This window comes from Vulpes lagopus, chromosome 5 (genome assembly GCF_018345385.1).
Source record: "Vulpes lagopus strain Blue_001 chromosome 5, ASM1834538v1, whole genome shotgun sequence".
NCBI lineage: Eukaryota > Metazoa > Chordata > Mammalia > Carnivora > Canidae > Vulpes > Vulpes lagopus.
Genome location: NC_054828.1, coordinates 112,438,547 through 112,461,192, shown reverse-complemented (window position 1 = coordinate 112,461,192; position 22,646 = coordinate 112,438,547). Strand labels below are relative to the sequence as shown.

Genomic DNA, 22,646 nt, shown 5'->3' with positions numbered 1-22,646 from the left:
GGGCATGAAACATTTTATAGGGAAAAGATACTACTTTTACAGACCCTTTCCCCATTCGTGCCTCTTCATACTGCCTGTTTGGTAACCTCTCCACACCATTTATTTCCCATCCACCCAAGGTCAGAACTGAGTAACTCCTCAAACTTCTCTCTCCTGACTGGGAGAGGGACTAAGAAATGTCAGTAAATAAACGATCTTTTGTCCAACCCAATGCATTTGTTGGACCTCAAAAAGACGAATCATGCCTGGGATAGAGCAAAAGGCCCATGGGAGAAAAAGACAGAGGGTGTGTTGCCCCTATTTGAGACCAGCCTGCTTTGGAAAGGAGGAGTCCAGAACAACTATAGAGTTGGGGCAGAGGCTTCCTGGAGCCTTGTGATTATGACTTTGTCAGTGCTCTAAAATTTCCCTGGAGACCAATTCCCCTGGTGCCCAAAATAGGTTCCTGGCACTCAGGTCCTTTCTGCTCAGCTCAACTTCTCTTGATTTCCCAACAAATTTAAAGTCCTTGGAGTTGCTCCAGTGATGTGTTCATGGACCAGATTCCCACACTTTCTCAGAGGCATGCTCATGAGGTCGTTCCAGGCCCTGGGGCAGTTGCCAGCTCTAGCGCCCTTAGCTTCTTTTCCTAGGGTGATACAAGAAAGTTCTAGGCGAGAACAAGAATGGACCGGAAGTGTTGGACCAGAGTCTTTCCCTCTAGTGTCTGATGCCCCTGTTTTGAATCACAGGGTTCAGCGGAACAGGGTGAGGATCACAGGTTGAGCCTTGGAGGTCCTGACTAGGTTTTGAGATCTCTCCTTCCACCCTGAGCCATGTATGGTTCTCATCCAGGCCATTTTAGATTCTGCATTGTTGCCCTGGAAGAAGAGCCCACACCAGAGCATGGGGGTCAGGGGCTCACCAGAGCCTACTGAGCGTGAGAGCTTGACATCTTTGCAGACCCACCTTTCACCATAAGCAGTGGAGCTCACTCCTGCTCTTATGACAGTCACCCATTCCTGAGTGAGTCAGGGTCACTCACTTGGTGACAGCTGTGGCTCGCCTTACATGAGCTAAATTGGGAGTTGGAATGTCATGCAGATGCCCCTTGTTCCCCACCCCCATGTTAAAATTAATCTCCTCTCTGGGAAGTGAGGGACAAACAGTACTGCCCATAGAGTGAACAAGAATCATTTGGGGAACAAAAGGAGAAATTTTCAGGGACAGAATCATTCAGGAAGGGAGGGACAGATAAAGCTACATGTGCCTGGTTGGGGTACTGAGCAAGGAATAGAGAAAGAGAAGTATCTGAAAACAGCTATCTGAAGACGAGGTGAATTGTTGGAGGAAGGGACAGGAGAGATAGCAGAGCTATTTCAAGAGTGAGCAGTAGAAGGGAACATAAGAATCTACGGGCTGTCTAAAGTAAACGAGGAAGGGTCCAGGGGCAGTGAGGGAAGGCCAGGACTAGGGCCAAGGCCAGGGCAGGCATAATCGCTGAGGGGATGAACTTCACAGTGGGTTTCAAGCCGCTGCTAGGGGATGCACATAGCATGGACAACCTGGAGAAGCAGCTCATTTGCCCCATCTGCCTGGAGATGTTCTCCAAACCGGTGGTGATCCTGCCCTGCCAGCACAACCTGTGCCGAAAGTGTGCCAACGATGTCTTCCAGGTGGGCCAGGGATCGGGGGAGGGCAGGGCCAGGTAAAGCAGTGCAGATTTGTGGGAGACTTCTAATCAGGTCAGAGCTGAGACCAGAAGGTGATGGGGCAGAGTACTCTATGAAGTGGGTGGTGTCTGTCCTGGCAGAAGAGCAGAAGATTCGGGGTCCTAGTAGATCCCAAAGTAAGCATGAGTCAGCAGCTGCTCTGCAGGCTGGCAAGGACAGCCTATGCATGCCTGGACAGCAGCTGGAAAGCTGGTATCTGCAGGAGAGAAGACCCCCATAGAAACTAGAAACTGGGAGGGAGGTGGTCCTACCCTAAGCTGCTTAACAATCTGTACTGGACCCTGTATTCCAGTCTAGAGTTTCAGATTTTGAGAATGATATGGAAGATTTGGAGAAAATATCAATGAGATAATGAAACATTAAAAAATAAGCCCTATGAGCACAGTCCATGATGAAAGTATTTGTATTTGAGGCCAAGCTTAGCACATCCATCTTTTGGGGCAGAGTGGGAGTGGGTAGGAGATTGGGAATTCTCCCCAACTAAAGTTCACACCTGTGCCCCACTCCAGATTGGTCAATAAAGGGGCCTGCTGGTTAAAAAGCACTGTGGTCACTTAAGTAGAGAGAATGCAGAGAAATGCAACCAGCTTTGGTTTATGTGCGGTCATGGGGCAAAGCATAGCTAATCAAATTCACAGATGTCATTTTAGCTACTGGTTTCAAAAAGAAATGCAGCATATACCAGAATGGTTTATAAACGGATTTTCTATTTTGACCTCTGCCACTGGAAGAAAGATCAGAGAAAGTAAGGGGAAAAGCTGCATACACACACACACACACACACACACACACACCCCTTGTAAATGAAGTAAAATATCTGAATAAACCAGAGCTAGCTAGCTTAGTAGGCAGGGCAGTGTTAAGGAACATCACTAACATATATTCTTCACCTGTATCAGAATTCAGGGAGAAATGTGTTGAACACAAATGATTTTAAAGTTAACCAAGAAAATGCTTTTTTTTTTTTTTTTCCCAGTTCTTTGGGGCAGCATGTTTGGGAAAAAATAATGGGCTGGCTAAGTCAGGCTGTCCCATAGCTGTGCTCTGTGACCTATCCTTGGCAGTCTGCCATCTTCCTGTTGAAGCCCATTCCCATCTCCTATTCTTCTGTGTCTTAGCCTGCCGTTACATTGTTTGGCTCCAGAATATCTCAGAGCCAGTGATTTTCCCTCTCTGGGAAGGGCTGACTGCTCTGTCTGCTTATCCTGGACATCAAGTCATGTACTAGAGGCTTCGCCTTGCCCACTATTTTAGTTTTCCTCAGGCTAAGTACATTTCTGAACATCCTTCAGTCAGATGCCTAGGAGGGAATGGCAGCAAGGTTTTGCCATCACTTTTCATGAATTTGTAGTGAAACATCCTTCCATTAGATCTGGAAATACATGAAAGCAAAGACAAGTTTTGAAAGTGAAGGTAATCTGTCCTATTAAAAAAAAAAAAAAAGCCACCAGAGTATCAAAGTACGAAGCATATAGTATCATCGGGCAGAGGGTCCCAGGGAAAAGCTCTCTGTATGGAGGCTACAGAATGTTTAAGTGGCCTCCCTTGTTCTAGTCAGTGCTCTATATCCAGGTGCACCATTTTGGTGCCGTAAAGCTCTGAAATACTGATTGGACCCAGAGAGAACTGAGACTGGGCTGAACCCTATGCAGAATGTTTGGGAAACAACATGGTTCCCAGAACTTTGAGATGGTTCTGTGGATCTGGACTGATATGTCTCTTTTAAAGTGCAGAGCACCCCTGGGCATCCCCCACCAAGGAGAAGAGTGAACAGCTCATTTCCTTGCTCTGCTTTATTTGGGGCAGCCTGGTGGGAGGCTGACCCAGTTCTTTGGCTGCACTTATGTATATACATCTCAGTAGTTCTCCCTCTGAAAGATGAGCATATTTAGTTTTTTCACACATTGCCTCCACATTTTGACAACTGTAGGCATAATCAGATTGTCTGTTTTCTAAGTATGGGAACAAGAATAAGACTTTTGGTAACTCTATCTTAAAACCACTTAGGAAGAATACCCTGAGAACATTGCCTAGAAAGTTAATAGAACTTATAAAAGTTATACCAGTGTCACACACACACACACACTTTAAAAAATAGTATAGGAGTTTATAGCATGAAAAATGACTACCTCAGGCTCTCACTTCCCTTCTCCAAATAGAGGTAGCCATTTCCAATTTTCTTGGGTACCCTCCCAGAGATTTTCCATGGATAGGTCCACCTATGTTTGTGTGTTTAAATTACACTCATTGTCCTACATCTGCTTTTGTTCACTTACTCTTTCTGTAGTTATTCCATCTGCACACATTCAGATCCACATTTTCATTTTAAAATGGCTGCAGAAGTGTGCTTGGGTGGCTCAGTCTGTTAAGCTTCTGACTCTTGATTGTGGCTCAGGTCATGATCTCAGGATCATGAGATCAAAACCCTGTGTGAGGTTGAGCCTGGGTCCTGCTTGAAATTCTCTTTCTTCCTCTCCCTCTGCCTCTCCCTACCCTTCCCCCACTCTCACTCTATAAATAAATAAATAAATGGTTGCATAGTGTTCCATTGTTATGATTGGACTGCAGTCTATTTAAATCAGTCCTCTGAAACATTTAGATGGTGTCCAGTGTTTTGCTGTCCTAAAAACTGCTGTGATGGACAACAAACTAGAATTTTAGGGTATTGTGGGGCACCTTGCTGACTCAGTTGGTAGAGCATGAGATCTTGATCTTGATCTCGGGGTTGTGAGTTCAGGCCCACGTTAGGTGTAGAGGTTACTTAAACATTAAAATTTTTTTTTAAATAAAAGAAGTTTAGAGAATTGTGATTTTATAACATCGGGTTAATTAGAGAGCCAGGAAAAAAATCTGGAAAGTTAAAACTTTTAATTGAAAATGTTGAACAGTATTAAGGGTTTGGGAGAAAATCATCCAGAATCCTACCTCCCCCAACACAGTGATTTTCGCATTTGTGTATTACTTTCAAGCTCCTGTGGCCATGCATATCTTTATATAGCTGCCATCACAATTTAACTAGTTTTATTTAGAACTGTAATACTTCTCTCCCTCACTCTGAATTTAAAGGGAAAAGACACCGAAATATCACATTAACCCCCTCTAATTTCTCCCTCCCTCTTTCTCAACACTTGCACCCACTCAGCTACCAAGCACTTTGACTAGAGGAAAGCTGTTGGTGTGGGAATTTGACACAAACATCTTCCCATGCGTTTCTGTATTTGTAAACTCTATTCACTCCTAAACTCCTTTAAGCAAGCCTTCAGTTTATTTTTATACCTGCCCCCACTTCACTGTGGGCACTTGTTTATGAGCTGCAACCTGTTGTAATTTAACAGACAACCAGAAGGCCTTAGAAGAAGGTTGTTGAGGAACAGCTTTTCTGGAAGGTGTCCATTTAGGGAGAGATTTGCAGATATGAGCATATGAAGAAAAGGGCCACCTGCTCTAATAAAGGGCAGCCTGGGAAAGCTATGACTTCTGTTTCACTCCACCCTGAAATCTAATTCCTTATCGGTTCATTGTAAAGACCTGCTGTCATCAAGGAGAGGCCCATCTCCTGAGGGCACCAGGACCTCCGGAGCCCAACCATGGCAGGTCTCCTTTATGAGAAATCAGTTCACTGAGAGTTTGTGAATGCCATTTACCTTGTAGCAGAGTTAAGGATCTTGCCTACTTGATGGAAGAAACTTACTTAATGGAGAACAAAAACCTAGACTGAGACTAGCTCCTGGGTTCTGATCCCACCAGCTTCTTCCTTTCTTGTCATGTGATGTCAGTCAGGCTATTTTACCTCTCAAGCCTGTTGACATATAGATTAAAAGGATGCTTTAACATCCTTGTAATTCTAACAATCTGATTTCACAAATTCAAGAAACCTTATTATGGGTTTCTTTTTTTTTTTTTTTTAAGTTTATTCACTAATTTTTTTAGTAATCTCTACACCCATCATGGGGCTCGAACTCACATTACTGAGATCAAGAGTAGCATGCTCTTCTGACTAAGCCAGCCAGCCATCCCTGGATTTTCCTTTTTAAAGCATTTTTTATTCTGTTACCAGTGTCCTAACTTTGACTCACTCTTCTGCTTTTCAGTCTTCCTTCCAGCCAGTCTCCTGTCACAGAGCCTTGGTGCCAGGCTCTTTGCTAGGTCAGGCAGAGCCAGCCCTCCACTAAGAATTCCTCTCCTACCCACAGCTCAGCTTTTGCCGACATCTGAATTCTTCCAAGACTCTACAATATTTTTCCAAATGTCTGGTCTTCTGTCTACCATTTTCCTGTGGTTTCTCCAGTATACTCTGAAGATCTGGCTCAGAACACCTGCATGGTCCACTATTCATCATTGGCCAGATCACCATTTTGGGGGAGATAGCCTCCACACCCCCCCACCCCCGAACTCATAGAGCATCTTTCTAGATGGAACATTTCTCTCTTTAAAAAGATTTTATTTATTTACTTGACAGAGAGAGAGAGAGAGAGAGAGAGAGAGAGAGCATGAGAGAGCATAAGCAGGGGGAAGGGCAGAGGGAGAGGGAAAAGGCAGGTTCCCTGCTGAGCAAGGAGCCTGGTGTGTGGCTCAATGTGGGGCTCTATCCCAGGCCCCTGGGATCATGACTTGAGCCGAAGGCAGGTGCCAAACCATTCAAGCCACCCAGCACCGCTAGATGGAACATTTCTATTAGATGCTATGAAACATTACCAAAAAAAAAAAAAGGAAGTACCATATAGCCTAAAAGACATCTCTTGGCATGTATGCCACACAAAAGCCTTGAACATAGCCTAGAATTAAATTCTATTTATTTACTCCATTCCATTTCATCCTCCACAGTAGAGAAAGAATAGTTATTTCATGTCCTGTGGTTCTCTGTGGTCATATACTCTTAGGATTGTTAACAACTCTTTGTGCAATGCTTTATCACTTACAGAGTACGTTCACATGAGTGATTCCATTTGAGTTAGATAGAATGGATGTGATTTCCATTTTACATAGACATACAAACAGAGGGACAGAGCAGGGACATAAATCTAGGTCTTCTATTACCTAGAGTCTCTACACATCATCTCATTGGCACAGGAAATTTTGCTCTATGGGGCTGACTTTCTTGTGAAAATGTAAGATCTCAGGAAAGAACAAAGACATTTCTGTGTGCAATAGAGCCCATCAGTTATTTTTTCAGTCCTTTTTTGAGTTAAGTACGGGTCTATTGCCGTATGTCTCTACACAATTGTTTACAAAAGTTTATATCTTAAAGAAGATGTTAATTCAAAGATGCATTATATCCAGTGTAGTTTATTGAGTTCAGAGCAGGTCTATTCCCTGTGCTTCTACACAGTCATCTACAAAAACTTGTATCTTTTTTTTTTACTGTTTTTATTTTAATTCCAGTTAACATACAGTGTTATTTCTTAGTCTTTAAATAGATAAACAGAAGCAGAAGATGGGATTTTGCTAACTTGCTATTTGTCAGTTGAGAGATCGTTAGTCCAATGTAGAGACGATCAGCTATGAAGGTATCGTAAGCATGTTGCCGTCCACACCTTAGTATGTGAGATTCCTGTGTGTGGTGAGACCATGTAGGACTTACAATCAGAGCAGGAAGTAATCTATTTTTGGGCCATGGACCCCTTTGTCAGTTTGTAAAGCCTGTGGGCCCTAAAGGCAATGTCTGTGGCTTATGTAAGAAAAATATTTTTAAATGCATGAAATGTAACTCCTATGATTATAAAGACACTGGATCATATTAGAACACAGCATGCATTCTCATACATTCTCAACAGGGCTGATATTGCCCCAAGTATATCCACAGCATTAGAATTTCTTGTTATGATTTTATTTTAAAATTTTTATTTAATTTTTACTTTCATGTAAAAGTTCTCCCCAACTTCATTGAGATATAATTGACAAAATTATACATATTTGACATGTGCAAATTTAAGTATTTGATATTGTGAAATAATCACCATAACCAAGTGACTTAACATATCCATTCCCTCACATAGTTACCACTGTGTGTATGGTCTACTGCTCTCTTAGCAGTTGCCAAGTATACAATATATCATGACTAATTCCAGTCACCATGCTATACATCAGATCTCCAGAACTGATTCATCTTATAATGGAAAGTGTGCACCCTTTGACCAGAATCTCCTCATTTCCCCCAATACTGGGAACCACCTTTCTACTCTATGCTTCTATGAGTTTCGCTTTTGTAGTTTTTTGGCACTAAAAGTTAATGGGGGAAGGAATTGATATTGGGGGCAGGGGATGTCTTAAAAGATTCCTGGAAGGAGCAGTAATGAATACAAGCTTGAGAAGCACTGGAATAAATTACCAGAGTAATTAGAACATGTTTGATAGAGTAATGTATTTGCTTCTGGATTAACATATTCAATCACTAGATCAAGCAGTGGACTTCAAGTAGTTTAGAAGTAGTGATAAGCATAAATTATTTTTGGATATTTGAGCAACAACAATAATGTGATGTGAAAATGCCTGTGATTTCTGTGGGCAACAAAATACCACTAAAACTACTGTGGTTTGTTGCTTACCTTTATAACTAAGGAAATGCCCAGTTTCTGCTAAAGGCTAGTGAAAATCAAGGTGTGATTTTTTTTTTTTTGTCATCCGTGTTTACAGAAATCTAGTCAAGGATCTTTGGGGGCTGCAGTCCCCAAGTTAAATACTCTTGCATTTCAGGCACCAGCATCTTCCCAAGTATCAGGCTTGAAATGCCTGAATAGTCTTTGACTTTCTCTTCTGCCCCTGACCTAACCATGTCTATGTGAATGGTCAGCCCTACTGATCTACCTCTGGCATCCCTCATCTTTCCAAGATAACTGCCCCTCCCTGAGGGTAGGCCCATGACTTGCTTTGACTATGGCACTTGCTTCCCAATTGATCTGTGCCTTTAACCTCTCTCTCTCTTCACACCTATCTAAATTACCTCGCCTAGATTAATATTCACTCTCATTTTCTCTCCTAGTTCAGAAACCTTGCCTACAAAATTAAGTTCAGATCTTTACCCTTGAATTCAAAGCCCTTTGATTTTACCATAATTTTTAAAAAATAAAATTTAAAAGGGATGCTTGGGTGGTTCAGTACATTAAGCATCTAACCCTTGCTTTCAGCTCAGATCATTATCTCATGGGTCATGAGATTGAGCCCTGCATCGGGCTCTGTGCTCAATGGGAGTCTGCTTGAGGAGTCTCTCCCTTGCCCCTCTCCCCAATCTCTCTCTTTCTCTCTCTCTAAAATAAATAAAATTGGGATGCCTGGGTGGCTCAGTGGTTGAGTGTCGGCCATTGGCTCAGGCTGTGATCCCAGAATTCCGGAATCGAGTCCCACATCAGGCTTTTCACAGGGAGCCTGCATCTCCCTCTGCCTATGTCTCTGTATCTCTCATGAATAAATAAAGTCCTTTAAAAAATAATAATAAATAAGAAAATAAATAAAATATCTAAATAAATTAATAAATAACATTTGAAAGCCCTTCTTTTAAAAACTTACCTTTCTAGCTGCCCCCCCCCCCCATGACTCCACAGTTTGTAGTTTAAAATCCTATAGTCTCTCTGGTCTCCTAAAACTCTTTACTACCCTAGCCGTCTGCTACCTGTGTACTGTCTTCAAATGGTACTTCTTGAACATCCCCTCCCTTGAACCACCATGGTTCTTTACAGTTCTAGTGGTTTATCTTCGTGGTTTTTATGGCACTCTGGCGCCCCCTTTCCAGTCATGTCAGGACTGAGCATTGCATTTTTTAATATTTTATTTTATTTTTTCTTAAGTACCACATCGGACGTGGTGCTGGAACTCAACCCCAAGATCAAGAGTCGTATGCTCCACCAACTGAGCCAGTAGGCACCCCGAATTTTTAAAAAGTAAAAGTTCTTTTTCAAACCTCAAAGTCTTTTTTTTTTTTAAGATTTTATTTATTTATTCATATAGACACACAGAGAGAGAGGCAGAGACACAGGCAGAGGGAGAAGCAGACTTCATGCAGGGAGCCCGACATGGGACTCGATCACAGGTCTCCAGGATCAGGCCCTGGGCTGAAGGCAGGCGCCAAACCGCTGAGCCACCCTGGCTGCCCACCCTCAAAGTCTTTGCACAAAATTTGGAAATTATTTTTAAAAAAAGGAAGGAATAACCCACAATTCTCAGTAATAATTATTGAAAAAATATTTAACTTTTATTTTTATGCATTTTAAAAGTGATTCCCTATTGAGTGAAATTTGAGAAATGTAGATGAACACAAAGAAGAAAATTTTTAAATCACCCATTTCAAAATTGGGATCCTATTTATAAATTTATATCCTACTTTTTTCATTTAAAATCATAACATGAGGGGATCCCTGGGTGGCGCAACGGTTTGGCGCCTGCCTTTGGCCCAGGGCGCGATCCTGGAGACCCGGGATCGAATCCCACGTCGGGCTCCCGGTGCATGGAGCCTGCTCCTCCCTCTGCCTGTGTCTCTGGCTCTGTCTCTCCTTCTATCTCTCAAGAATAAATAAATAAAATCTTTAAAAAAAAAATAAAAATAAAAATAAAAAATAAAATCATAACATGAGTATCTCCCTGGGCTATGAAGAACTGTGCTAAAGATAATTGCATAATAATTCCATAACTTATTTAATTGTTCTTCTACTGTCAAATAACCAGTATATTTCCAATATGAAAAGAAATTATTATTTATTATGATTACAAAAATAGTACAGGTGTATTATATAAAATTCAAACCTCATAGATAATACAAGTGATAGAACATATAAATCCATCTAAACACACTAGGACTATTTCAGAGATGGGATTTCAGGAACTACTTATATCTGACAGCAACAGGGTCCTCCATGGATAGCTATGGGGAAGCACAAACAAGAGAGACCTTGGATCACAGGAGTCAAAGTTAGAGATAGTGGCCTCAGTGGTGTGAGAGGGCAAGGTTGTTATAAAAACCACCAGCTCCCTTCCCCATCCCACAGGCAGATACCCTCACAGGTCAGGGTATCTGAAATTCTTTTTTTTTTTTTTAAGATTTTATTTATTTATTCATGAGAAATACAGAGAGAGAGGCAGAGACACAAGCAGAGGGAGAAGTAGGCTCCCTCCAGGGAGCCTGATGGGGGACTCCATCCGAGGACCCTGGGATCATGACCTGAGTGGAAAGCAGGTGCTCAACCACTGAGCCACCCAGGTGCCCTGGCATCTGAAATTCTTAACCATATTATATCCATCGAGGCCCATTGCTCAGGGAACCTCAGCCTTTGGAGGAGGTGCTAAATGCAGATCCTTCTTTTTAGATATGAGGAGATTGAGACCCTGAGAGAAATTGTTTTCCTAAGGTCATAAATGGCAAATCCAAATCCAGATCTTCAGATCATTGCTACTTTCCATTTATTGTGCTGCTTTAAATGCCTTCTGTTAAAATATAGAAATGATGGGGTGTCTGGGTGGCTTAGTGAGTTAAGCATCTGCCTTTGGCTCAGGTCATGATCCCAGGGTCTTGGCTCCCTGCTCAGCATGGAGCTTGTTTCTCTCTCTCCCTCTGCTTGTGCTCTCTTGCTCTCCCAAATAAATAAAATCTTTAAAAATAATAATAAAATATAGAAATATTACCAAGAAAGGGTAACAATTTTATCCATATATCCAGTATAGATGACTTTCTCAAAATAATCACCCAGCATTTGCAAAAAAAAAAAAAAAAAAAGGTACCTGAGACAAGTTTCGATTGAGGAGGGAGTCAGGAAAGGGTTAGAGTGACTCCCCAGATTTCATTCTCGTTTTGCCTTCCTAATTTTTGCCATAGCTGTATACCACCTGTGCTATGATTGATTATTTCTGCTTAAAAGGACTCACTTTTAAAGCGTATTAAATATTTACTTGATCTTCATTCTAAATGACAAAATCCTCGAAAAATCACTAGCTATATGGACTGGTTATTTTTTCTAATATGCACAAAATAAATACATGAAAATTTTCAGTGTCCATCCTTATACCACCTAAAATCTTCATGCCTGTCATCAGTATGTATACCATACTTGGGGAAACACTGAGCTAGCTCACGGATAACACAGAGTGGGCCTCTAAGCAACATGAATGTGCCAAGAATTAAAGAGCATGGAAAACCCAAAAGATAAACTTAACTGGGGGATCGCTGGGTGGCTCAGTGGTTTAATGCCTGTCTTTGGCCCAGAGCATGACCCTGGAGTCCCAAGATGGAGTCCCAAGATGGAGTCCCAAGATGGAGTCCCACATCAGGCTTCCTGCATGGAGCCTGCTTCTCCCTCTGCCTGTGTCTCTACCTCTGTGTGTGTGTGTCTCTCAGGAATAAAACAATAAAAATATTAAAAAAAAGATAAACTCAACTATTTCATTATTAGTCACATTTAGCCGTAGTGTGAAAGGGTGCACGTGCGTGCGCACACACAAACGCAGACACACACACATATGCATGCCAGGGACTGACTAGCAAAGGATGTGGGGCATGGAGGTGGGTAGAGGAAACAGTGCTGAAGCAATCACAGAAAGGAGGGGATGCCCTGGAGCTTAAGAGGAAAGCCAGCCAGCTCGCCCCGGTAGGATATGACAGGAGGACCTGAGCTTTGGCAGGAGACTATGGGACCCGTGGATGGCTGGGAAACCTGTGGTGGGCTGTAGTACCTGCTCCAGGGAGCAGCACCAGCCAAACTGCAAAGAAAGCAGAGGTGTGACCCCTCCCTACTACCTGCTATGGAGCTCTCCAGCTCTCCAGAAAGGTGCTCTTCAAACAAAGGATTTAGATTGGATTTGCTGATACCGATTGTCTCTCAGACCCCTGGGTCCCAAGAGAATGGCAGTGATTAGCCAATGGGATGAGCTGCTGAAATGTCTTTACTGGCAGGGCAAGTGGGGAAGAGGTAGTGTGCTTTCTGGTCCACCTGAGTCTGAAGGGTTTTTTAAAAAAAATTTTAGGGGCACTTAGGTGGCTCAGTTGGTTAAGCACCTGAATTCTTGTTTGGGTTCATCAGTGATCTCATGGAATTGTGATCTCATGGGGTCTCAAGATTGAGCACTCAGCAGGGGATCTACTTGGGGATTCTCTCTCTGCCCCTCCCTTCACTCTCTCTCTCCCCTTCTCTCCAATGAGTAAATCTTTTAAAAAACAACAATAAAAAAAACCAACCTACTTTTTAAAGATTGTGGCACAATGCATAATATATGTTTATCATCTTAACTATTCTTTAGTGTGTAGTTCAATGTCATTAACTATATTCACATGGTTGTATAACCATTCCAAACTGAAACTCTGTACCCACTAAAATAACAACCCACTGCCACACTCCCTAGGCCCTGGCAACCACCATCCTACTTTTTATCTCTGTGAATTTGACTATTTCAGGTACCTCATATAAGAGGGATCATGCAATATTTGTCCTTTCGTGATAGGCTGATTTCACCTAGCACAATGTCCTCAAGGGTGACCCATACCGTACCATGTAGTCCTGATTACTTTTATCCTGCTATTTTCCACTACCATCTATGTGACTTCTATCAGCGTCATGCATTCTACTTCCCACTATAGTGTCAAATGTGGATTTTGTTTCTATGCTGATAAGATATTTTACATGATTTCTTAATTCTGCCAGTTCAATTCTCTTCTCTAGCTCTGATCACTTATAGCTCTTCTTTTTTTTTTTTTTTAAAAAAAAGGTTTTATTTATTTATTGAGCATGAGAGAGAGTGCGCACACACAGGGTGTGGGTGGTGGCAAGGAGCAGAGGGAAAGAGACAAGAAAACTCAGCATAAAGCACAGAGCCAGATGCGGGGCTCAACCACACAACCCTGAGATCATGATCAATGATCTGATCTGATCTGAAATCAATGATCTGAAATCAAGAGTCAGCCACTTTAGCCAACTGAGCCACCCAGTGCCCCTTTACTTACATCTCTTCTTTAATCAAAGAGACTATGTTTTCTTCATTTCTTTAAAAAGGTTAGACTGAAAGAGTTTCTTTTTTTTTTTTTTTTAAAGATTTTTTTTTTATTTTATTTATTATTTATGTATTATAGTCACAGAGAGAGAGAGAGAGACAGGCAGAGACACAGGCAGAGGGAGAAGCAGGCTCCATGCACCGGGAGCCCGATGTGGGATTCGATCCCGGGTCTCCAGGATCGCGCCCTGGGCCAAAGGCAGGCGCCAAACCGCTGCACCACCCAGGGATCCCCTGAAAGAGTTTCTTAGAGCAATTCTTCTTCCAAAATATTCTTCCTCTGTCCTTTGCTTGTCATGCCTCTTTTTTCTTTCTTTTCTTTTTAAATTTATTATCTTGGCTTATATCTCCTATTGGATCCTTTCTGCTTGCCATTCCTCTTTGAATAGGGGTAGTTCTATTTGAGGCTGAGGGTGAATCCTTTACTCAACCCTCTGTTTACCTTGGCTTTCTTCCACTGTTCACTTAAATGTAAACTGGCTAGCTAGATATTATCATTGATTTGCAATCTCTGTTTAGTCCTTTGGCTTCTTTGGTGAATTAGAGGGGTATGACCTGGATTAGTAGGCAACTGAGTGTCTAAGTTTGGTTCTGTTGCCTCAGAACACTTTTCACACATAATCTGAGGAACTGTCTGTCTGGGGAGCATGTGGAAATCCATGGGAGGAAGTCTCCCTGAGATTTGAGCTATTTCCTTTCCTTTTCACAGACAAATAGGTCATTCTGGTTGCAAGCTGGGCCCTTATCTTGCTTTGTTGGGTTTGGGTTTGATGGCTCATATTTTGTTTATCTCTGCTCAAATAACATCAGTCCACAGTAGCACAGCTGACTTACATTGTTTTTCCTTTCCTTTATGAAGGGTTGGTTAAACAGATTCACTAAAATCTGTTTAGCCTGAGATTCAGAGAGGCAAATGTTAGCTCTGGGCATCATTCTTCAGGTGGCCTCAATTTTATTGCATCTGACAATGTGGTATATTGATTTTTAGGGTGGACTCTGGGGTCAGAGTGCTTGAGTTCAAATATTGGTTCTGCCACCCATTATCTGATGACCGTGAGCAATTGATTTAACATCTCTCGGCTACAATTTCCTATCTTTGAAATGCAGCTAATAGTAGTACCTATTTCATAAGGTTGATAAGAGGCTTAAATGAGTTAATACAAATAAAAGGACTTAGAGCAAAACCTGGCATAAAGTATGTGCCCAATTAGCCACTGTTACTATAGCTCCTATAGTCCAAGTGAGGGAATAAATGTTCATTTTCTCCACCATATTTACAAGAAATTCTTGAGGGTTAAATTCAATAATGCCTGGGAAGCCCATAGCGTGGTGCTCAATACATAATAGGCCCTCAAAACATGTGTCAAATGTTAAATAATGAGTATGGAGAAAGGGGGGAGATAGTGTGGGAGGAAGGTAGGTGAAAGACACTACTCAGAAGTTTGTGCTCTGCCCTAAGACTTTAGAATATTGCCCCCTTTCCAGCCATTCAAACATTCACTGAGCACCTTCAGATGCTAGCCACCAGCTAATCAAAGAGAAGTAAGATCCCTCCAGGGTTAGGGTTCTCCCAACACATCCTTACTCACTTGTATTATAAATAATGAAAGCTAATTGTATTAAGCAAAAGCCAGGTGTTCTTACACTTTAACCCATTCCCTAAACTAAACTTGGCAGTATTAATACAATTCTAGCTATGGAGAAGGACAAAGGCACAGACACAACCTTGGATAATCTCAAATTAAACCATTTGGCTTTATGATGGCCTGAAGTGTTAACTTCTTATAATTTACAAGAAATCCCCCCAAAATGTGACATTTGTGGCATGCCAGTCACTCTTGCCAAGACAGGTTTGCGCACTTCACAGGAGCCACGTTTCCTGCCTTGTCTACATCTCTTGCTTTTAAAGGTTCAAACAAGACCGTGGACTTGGATGCCCTCTATGTATTCTGGGTGCTGTCACACACACATAAGGGGCCCTCTGGCTGATAACCAGCATAAGGATTTGGAGAATTTCATCAAACTCACCCACAGGAAATACATCTAAATTTTCAAAGTCATAGGTGACTATTTTCTTCATCACTCTCTCTGAGTCCATGGTCTTCCAGCCAGTCAAGACTAGGTTCTCCAATAAATGACAGAAAACCCAAAATAGCACTGGCTTAAGGAAGCTAAAAATGTGTTTCTTCTCTCAAGCAGAAATATAGGTAGGCAGTCCAGGACTGCTTCATCAGAGACTCACTTCTTTTATCTTGTTGCCATTGTCATCGTGTGACTACCTCCTGGCTCAACATGGCTGCTTCAACTTGAGCCATTCCATCTTCATTCCAGCCAGCAGGAAGGAGAAAAGAGTAGGCCGTGCCCCTCCCATTAAAGACACTTCCTAGAAATGGCACAAAACATTGCTATCTACATCCCAGAATGCAGTCGCCTGGTCACACTCAGCTGGAAGGGAGGCTTGCACACACAGCCTTTATTCCATGTGTCTTGGTTAAAAAATTCAGAGGCTCTATTATTGAAGACAAGGTGAATATGGAAGAACAAGCAGTCTCTGCCAGTCTCTTATCTCTGCTGCTGTCCATAAGGGGACTCTTTTGTCTTCTGTGACACTTTTCTGTTCACACTTTCTGACCCCTCCCACTTTCCACTTCCAGTTGCACAAGACTACAGGTGGCCACAGTCAGCTTTTTGCCTAACTCCACAGGTCTTTTCAGTTTCAAAGCTGCAAGTGGTCTAGCCACCGCCACCTCCCGGTTTCAATTCCAAATTCTGGAGAGAAAATTTGATTGGTTCTGCTTGGATCAGGTGATCACTTTCTCAACTCTGAGCCAACCATCTGTGGCCTGGACCATGGCAGGGTTCTTGCTTTTAGGATGGGATGGAGCAAGTTCTCTTAGAGGTGTAAGTGATGACCATCTCTTGTAAATCTTCCTTCTGAGCTCACTCTTTTTTTTTTTAATTTTTTTATTTATGATAGTCACACAGAGACAGAGACAGAGAGAGGCAGAGACACAGCAGAGGGAGAAGCAGGCTCCACGTACCGGGAGCCCGATGTGGGATTCGATCCCGGGTCTCCAGGATCGCGCCCTGGGCCAAAGGCAGGTGCCAAACCGCTGCGCCACCCAGGGATCCCTGAGCTCACTCTTATCATAACACCCAGCCTGCTGGATGTAGTTGTCGGTTTGCTGGGTTTGCTTGCCTTTAGGGCAGGGATGTGTTTGTTTATATCTTATCCCCTTACAATTACCTGGCATGCTTAATATTTGTTGTAGAATAAATAATTCAATCTAGTCCTTAATTTTACAGAGATTGAATGCTTGCTCAAATTTACACAGTAGAACAGTGTTAGGGGCAGCAGTCCTGACTCACAGTCTCTAAAATAGTTTCCTAGAATTACCCAGCATGACATGGCTTGTGTGCCCCATTGTTCAGCATTTGTTTCAACTTCCCTGCCAACGGCTCCAGAGAATCTCCCCCAGATGTGGTCCAAGAGAGCCTCAGGAGGACATCGCCTGCACCACAGAATCCATTTCCAATCTTAGCCTTCCTGTCAACATCAGTGTCTCCCCACATGTGCAAGCTGGGCCTCTTTGAAGAGATTCCATCCTGACTGGGCCTTGACCAAAGTTAGGCTCTGGGTGCAGGGATACTTAAGAAGTAATGAGGCAAAAGTGGGAAATAAGATCTCCATGGCTACCCATCTGAGCTGCTCTCAGAGGAGGAAGGCCCCGCCATTGGAAAGAGCTGATGTCTCTTCTTCCACCATTCTCCTGCACCTCAGCCCTTTCCTGACCTTTCCTCCTGCCTCCTCCCTGTTCCCTCATGCCTGCCTCACTGCCTGTTCTCTCATGCTACTTGTCTCTATAGGCCTCGAACCCTCTGTGGCAATCCCGGGGCTCCACCACCGTGTCTTCAGGAGGCCGTTTCCGCTGCCCATCTTGCAGGCATGAGGTTGTCCTGGACAGACATGGTGTGTATGGCCTGCAGCGAAATCTGCTAGTAGAGAACATTATCGACATTTACAAGCAGGAGTCTTCCCGGTGAGCTGTCGGGACCTCTTGTCTCTCTAAGGAGCAGGGCCTGGGACACAGAGGGGGAACTCATCAGCCAAAAGGGAAGGGCTGAAATGACCAGCCTGTTTCTTTAGTTTAGAGATAAGAGCGCTGGACCCTAGGAGGGGGAAGGACTTGCCCCAGGTCACCCAGCTCAGGTGTCTCTGATCCTGGTCATGCTTCCCTTGCACCCTCTCCAGCTGGGGAGTGGCTGGTGGTCCACCAGCAAAGTCCTTGCCAGCCCTCTGTGACGTCCTGCCCTGTGAGACTTCCTTGCCCCCTGGAATAGAGGCTGTTCTCGAATCTAGCTCTTTGTATTCCTCTAATGAAGAGCACTATGGAAGTCACTCACCTGCTCAGCCCCAGCCCCAGCCCCAGCTGTGACTGGTAGCTGGCAAAGGCTGAAGAGAAGGTATTCCTGGGGCCCCACAATCATAGGACCCACCTCTCTCCAGCCTGGCCCCTGACCCTTGACCCTTCTGCCACCCTGCCCGCTCCCCTCCAGGCCACTGCACTCCAAGGCCGAGCAGCACCTCATGTGTGAGGAGCACGAAGAGGAGAAGATCAATATCTACTGCCTGAGCTGCGAAGTGCCCACCTGCTCTCTCTGTAAGGTCTTCGGTGCCCACAAGGACTGTGAGGTGGCCCCACTGCCCACCATTTACAAACGTCAGAAGGTATCAAGCAGTGGAGGGAGCAGGCATGGTGGGGCTGGGGACAGTGAACAGGGTCTCCAACTTCAGCCTCTCATTCCACTTGGTTTTAAAGGCTGGCAGATCAGGGCTACAGTCCCAGTTCTATGCATGACTCAGTGTGACCTTAGGTAAGTCACTTGACCTCTCTGACCCTGACTTTCCTCACTTATAAAATGAGGGTGAAAATGCCAACTTGTAAAGTTATTTTAAGGATACAATTAGATGGATACAAGTAACTTCAGTTTGGCAGCCTAGATACTCTCCAGGCCCTCTCACTACCACACAACTACATTTGACATAAAACATAATTTTAAAAATATATCAGTGGGGCACCCGTGTGGCTCGGTCGGTTGAGCATCTGACTCTTGATTTCAAATCAGGTCATGATTTCAGGTTTGTGAGATCAAGCTGCATGTTGGGCTCCATGCTCTACTTTGAGATCCTCTCCCTCTGCCCCTCCCCCTAGTCTCTCTCTTTCATGAACAAAATGAATCTTTTAAAAAAGGGAAATAAAAATTATATCAGAGGACAAATATTGGCAGTATTCCTGAGCTAGACAGCTGAGACTATGCCTCCAGACTCCTGAAAGGTGGACATCTGAACTGAAGACCTCCACAAATCTTGGGTTAAACTGGAATCTCAGGAACTAAGGTAGTCAGATGTGCCACCGGCTTTTGACAAAAGCAAATGCAGAATCTGCGTGGAGGAAACCCACCCAATTTAGGCTCTTGGGGTTTCCTTAGATTAAGAACAACAAAATATTAATTCAAAAGTGAAGATACAGAAAGAAGTGTACCTGAGTGAAGTCGGTAGAAACCAAAATTAGAGATTAGACCTCTGAGGAATTCAGATATTGAAAATATTAAAGAATTGGGAATTACTGTGCATAAAATGCTTTCTTAAAAGGATGGAATAAAACCTTAGCAATAATAGATTTTATTTTTAACATGCAGATTTAACAAAGAGCCAAATAGAGCTTTTAAAAATGAAAATGTGATTGTTGAAATAAGACATCCAAAGGGTAAATTAAATGACAGATTCCTCTGAAGAAAGAATTAGCAAACAGGAAGGCAGGCCTGAAAAAGTACCCTAGGATGCAGCACTGGGAGATGAGAAGGATGAGCACATATGTCTCCTCAGAGTCACAGAATGAGCAAATAAAGAGAATGGAGATGATGTAATAGTATCCTAAGGAATAATTACGAAGAATTTTTCTGAATTGATGGAAGGCATGAATCTACAGATGAAGCATTTAGCCCAGGGCCTGGCAATTGGTGGATATTTGGCAAATGTCTTTCCCTTTCTCATTTGTTGATGGAGGCCCTCCTCTTTCCATCTCCTTCCAGAATCCACAAATGTGCTTTCACACTTCTTGGACAGTACCAAGCCACTAGATCTCTGGAATAGCTACACTGCTGGTGGAGTGGAGGGGCAGTCCTCTCCTAGGCAGCCCTGGCTGGGGTGGGAGGGGTACAGCTCTAGACAGCGTCCTCCAGCTCTAAGTGCTGGCCTGTGTGTGTGGCAGAGCGAGCTCAGTGATGGCATCGCAATGCTGGTGGCGGGCAACGACCGTGTGCAAGCAGTGATCACACAGATGGAGGAAGTGTGCCAGACCATCGAGGTGAGTCTGGGCTGGGAGAGAGAGGAAATTTCTGGGTTCCTGGTGGAGGAGGGAATCACAATTAGTGGGATATGCTTAGCCAAGCTACTAGATTTGAGTTCCCAGGCTAGCTCCGTGACTTTGGTCCAGTTACTTCACTTCTCTATGCTTTGTTTTAAACATATAAAATAATGATAATGAGAATAATATGATGGCTACCTCACTGGATATTTTTGAGAATTAAATGAGATAATATAAGTAAAAACTAGGACCAGAGATACTTCTGAACTCCTTTAAAATATTGTATTTGCTAAAGAGAGAAAATCTCAAGTTTTCACAAGAAAAAAAATTGTAACTATATGTAATGATAGATAACTAGACTTGTGATCATTTCACAATATGTACAATATGTGAATATGTACAATATGTACAATATGTGAAATATGATCATTTCACAATATGTACATTTCACTACATTGTACATCTGAAACTAATATAATGCTAAAAGTCAATTATATCCCAATTTTTAAAAATCTTGTAATTGGTATTACTGAAAAGACCTGGGTTATCAACAGCCCGTGGCTATGGGTGGGGTACTTTCCTTCCTGTCTGTGCCGCCTGTTTACTGGGGAGTGGGACAAGTAGGTGCGTGCTCTCCCAGCTAGAAATCTTATCCTTGCTCCGCTCTTTCAGGACAACAGCCGGAGGCAGAAGCAGCTGCTTAACCAGAGGTTCGAGGCCCTGTGCTCCGTGCTGGAGGAGCGCAAGGCCGAGCTGCTGCAGGCGCTGGCCCGCGAGCAGGAGGAGAAGCTGCAGCGCGTCCGGGGCCTCATCCGCCAGTATGGAGACCACCTAGAAGCCTCCTCTAAGCTCGTGGAGTCCGCCATCCAGTCCATGGAGGAGCCACAGATGGCGCTGTACCTCCAGGTGGGCGCTGGGGGAGGGAGGGAGGCCGCAGAGTGGCGGCAGTGGGGGCCTTGGCACCAGGAGGGCTGGGCTCCAGTCTTACCTCTGGCACCCAACTGCCCCACGGCCTCGGGCAAGTCACCCCGTCTGAGTCTGTTTTCTCCTCAACGACCCGGGATATGCATCCGCGCCTACCCTGCAGGACTGTAGGCGCCAGCAATGGGACTTTGCCAGCGCTTGGCACGGTGCTTACGCTCACCCTCCCTTCTTCCCTGCAGCAGGCCAAGGAGCTGATCAATAAGTGAGTAGGCGGAGCGGGAGAGGCAAAGAAGGGGCTGCCTGGGCTCGGCTGCCCCGCAGAGCGGGGTGAGGGTGCTGCGGCGACTCCAGCTGAGCGGCTGCCGCGCCGCAGGGTCGGGACAATGTCGAAAGTGGAGCTGGCAGGACGGCCAGAACCGGGCTATGAAAGCATGGAGCAGTTCACCGTGAGCGTGGAGCACGTGGCCGAAATGCTGAGGACCATCGACTTCCAGCCCGGTGAGGGAGTGAGGATGGGAGGGGGCGGCGGGCGCTGGGACTGGGCGTCCCGAGGCGACGCGGGGAAAGGGGACGGGGGACGGGGGACGGGGGACGGGGGGGGGGGTCGCGGCCAGAGAAGCAGGGACTCCACCTCACGGGGTCTTCCTGGGGGACAGGCGCTTCCGGGGAGGAAGAGGATGAGGAGGTGGCATTGGACGGGGAAGAGGGCAGCGCAGGGCCGGAGGAAGAGCGGCCGGATGGGCCGGAAGGTGAGTGTGGCCCGAGGGGCCTGGCGGGGCTGGCTCGACGCCCCGGGCCCCTCTGCAGTGAGGCCTCCCTGCCGCGCCAGCGATCTTTGGTGGCCTCCCCACCCCCAGCGGGAGGGGCGCCCCCTAGCGCGCGTGCAGAAGTACACTCTCTTTCCCACCAGCCTTTCCTCTGGGGCTTTGGGAGACCAGGTTGGGTCGGGAGGTAGAGGAGAAAGCCACGTGGCTGGGGCAAAAGGGGTGAGCTGGGGTTCGGAGCTGCCTTGTTCCTCTAGAACGCCCGCCCACCGACCTTTCTTTCCCAGGCACTGGCGGGCACTGAGCTGCTCCCTGTTGGGGAGCCCGCGCACCTGGGGCCCGGCGCTGGGGTCGGGGAGGACCTGCTCAGAGACCGCTGCGCCACCCAGCTCGGCGCCCAGCCGCGGGGGAGGGGCTCAATAAAGGGCTAATGTGTTCTGACCCGCAGCTCCTTTCACTGCTCACTCTCAGTCTCGGCTTCCGAGTGACCCCATCACCACCCTGCCCTTCCCCGGATCCGGGCCCATTTGAGGGACGGAAGTGGAATGACCCCTGCGGGGCATCTCCTTGATATCAAGCACGGTTTGGCGAGCTCGGTGCCAAGGATAAAGGGTCGGGGTGGTGCGGCGGCACCAGCACCTGAGTTACTGGGGGAACGATGGAGATGCGGACCCCGGTTGAAGGCCCTTCTGCCCGAGCCCTCGCGCCAGCATCTGGTTCCACCCCCGCCGGCCTGGGAGGTCGCACTTTCCCACGGGCTCCCACCCTGCTGTAGTTCCCTGCGCCCCACAACCGAGGCCAAAGGCTCTTCAGCACTTTTATTAAAAACTGGTGACGCACAGAGTGCTCAGGGCATCCCTAGGCCGCTCCAGCCTGGCGGGACTGGGTCAGTTCCAGTCGCGCACGTGCGGGCC

At 45.1% G+C, this 22,646-nt stretch overlaps 1 protein-coding gene across 4 annotated transcripts; it reads left to right on the top strand.

Annotated features, from left to right (window-relative positions):
• The first annotated feature begins 1,148 nt into the window (after nt 1-1,148).
• On the top strand, nt 1,149-22,575 carry TRIM54 (tripartite motif containing 54). Of its 4 annotated transcripts, none has more exons than XM_041756484.1 (9): nt 1,154-1,655; nt 17,544-17,716; nt 18,234-18,405; nt 19,949-20,044; nt 20,717-20,950; nt 21,208-21,230; nt 21,342-21,466; nt 21,625-21,717; nt 22,181-22,575. In XM_041756484.1, exons 1-9 carry the CDS (start codon nt 1,488-1,490, stop codon nt 22,261-22,263), a joined length of 1,167 nt encoding a protein of 388 aa, XP_041612418.1. In that variant the 5' UTR covers nt 1,154-1,487; the 3' UTR covers nt 22,264-22,575. The 4 variants fall into 4 exon arrangements, with proteins under 4 accessions (XP_041612417.1, XP_041612416.1, XP_041612418.1 ...); XM_041756485.1 differs by lacking the exon at nt 22,181-22,575 and adding an exon at nt 22,020-22,173 and having other exon boundaries at nt 1,156-1,655; XM_041756483.1 differs by lacking the exon at nt 22,181-22,575 and having other exon boundaries at nt 1,149-1,655; nt 21,211-21,230; nt 21,625-21,999.
• Nucleotides 22,576-22,646: the final 71 nt, after the last annotated feature.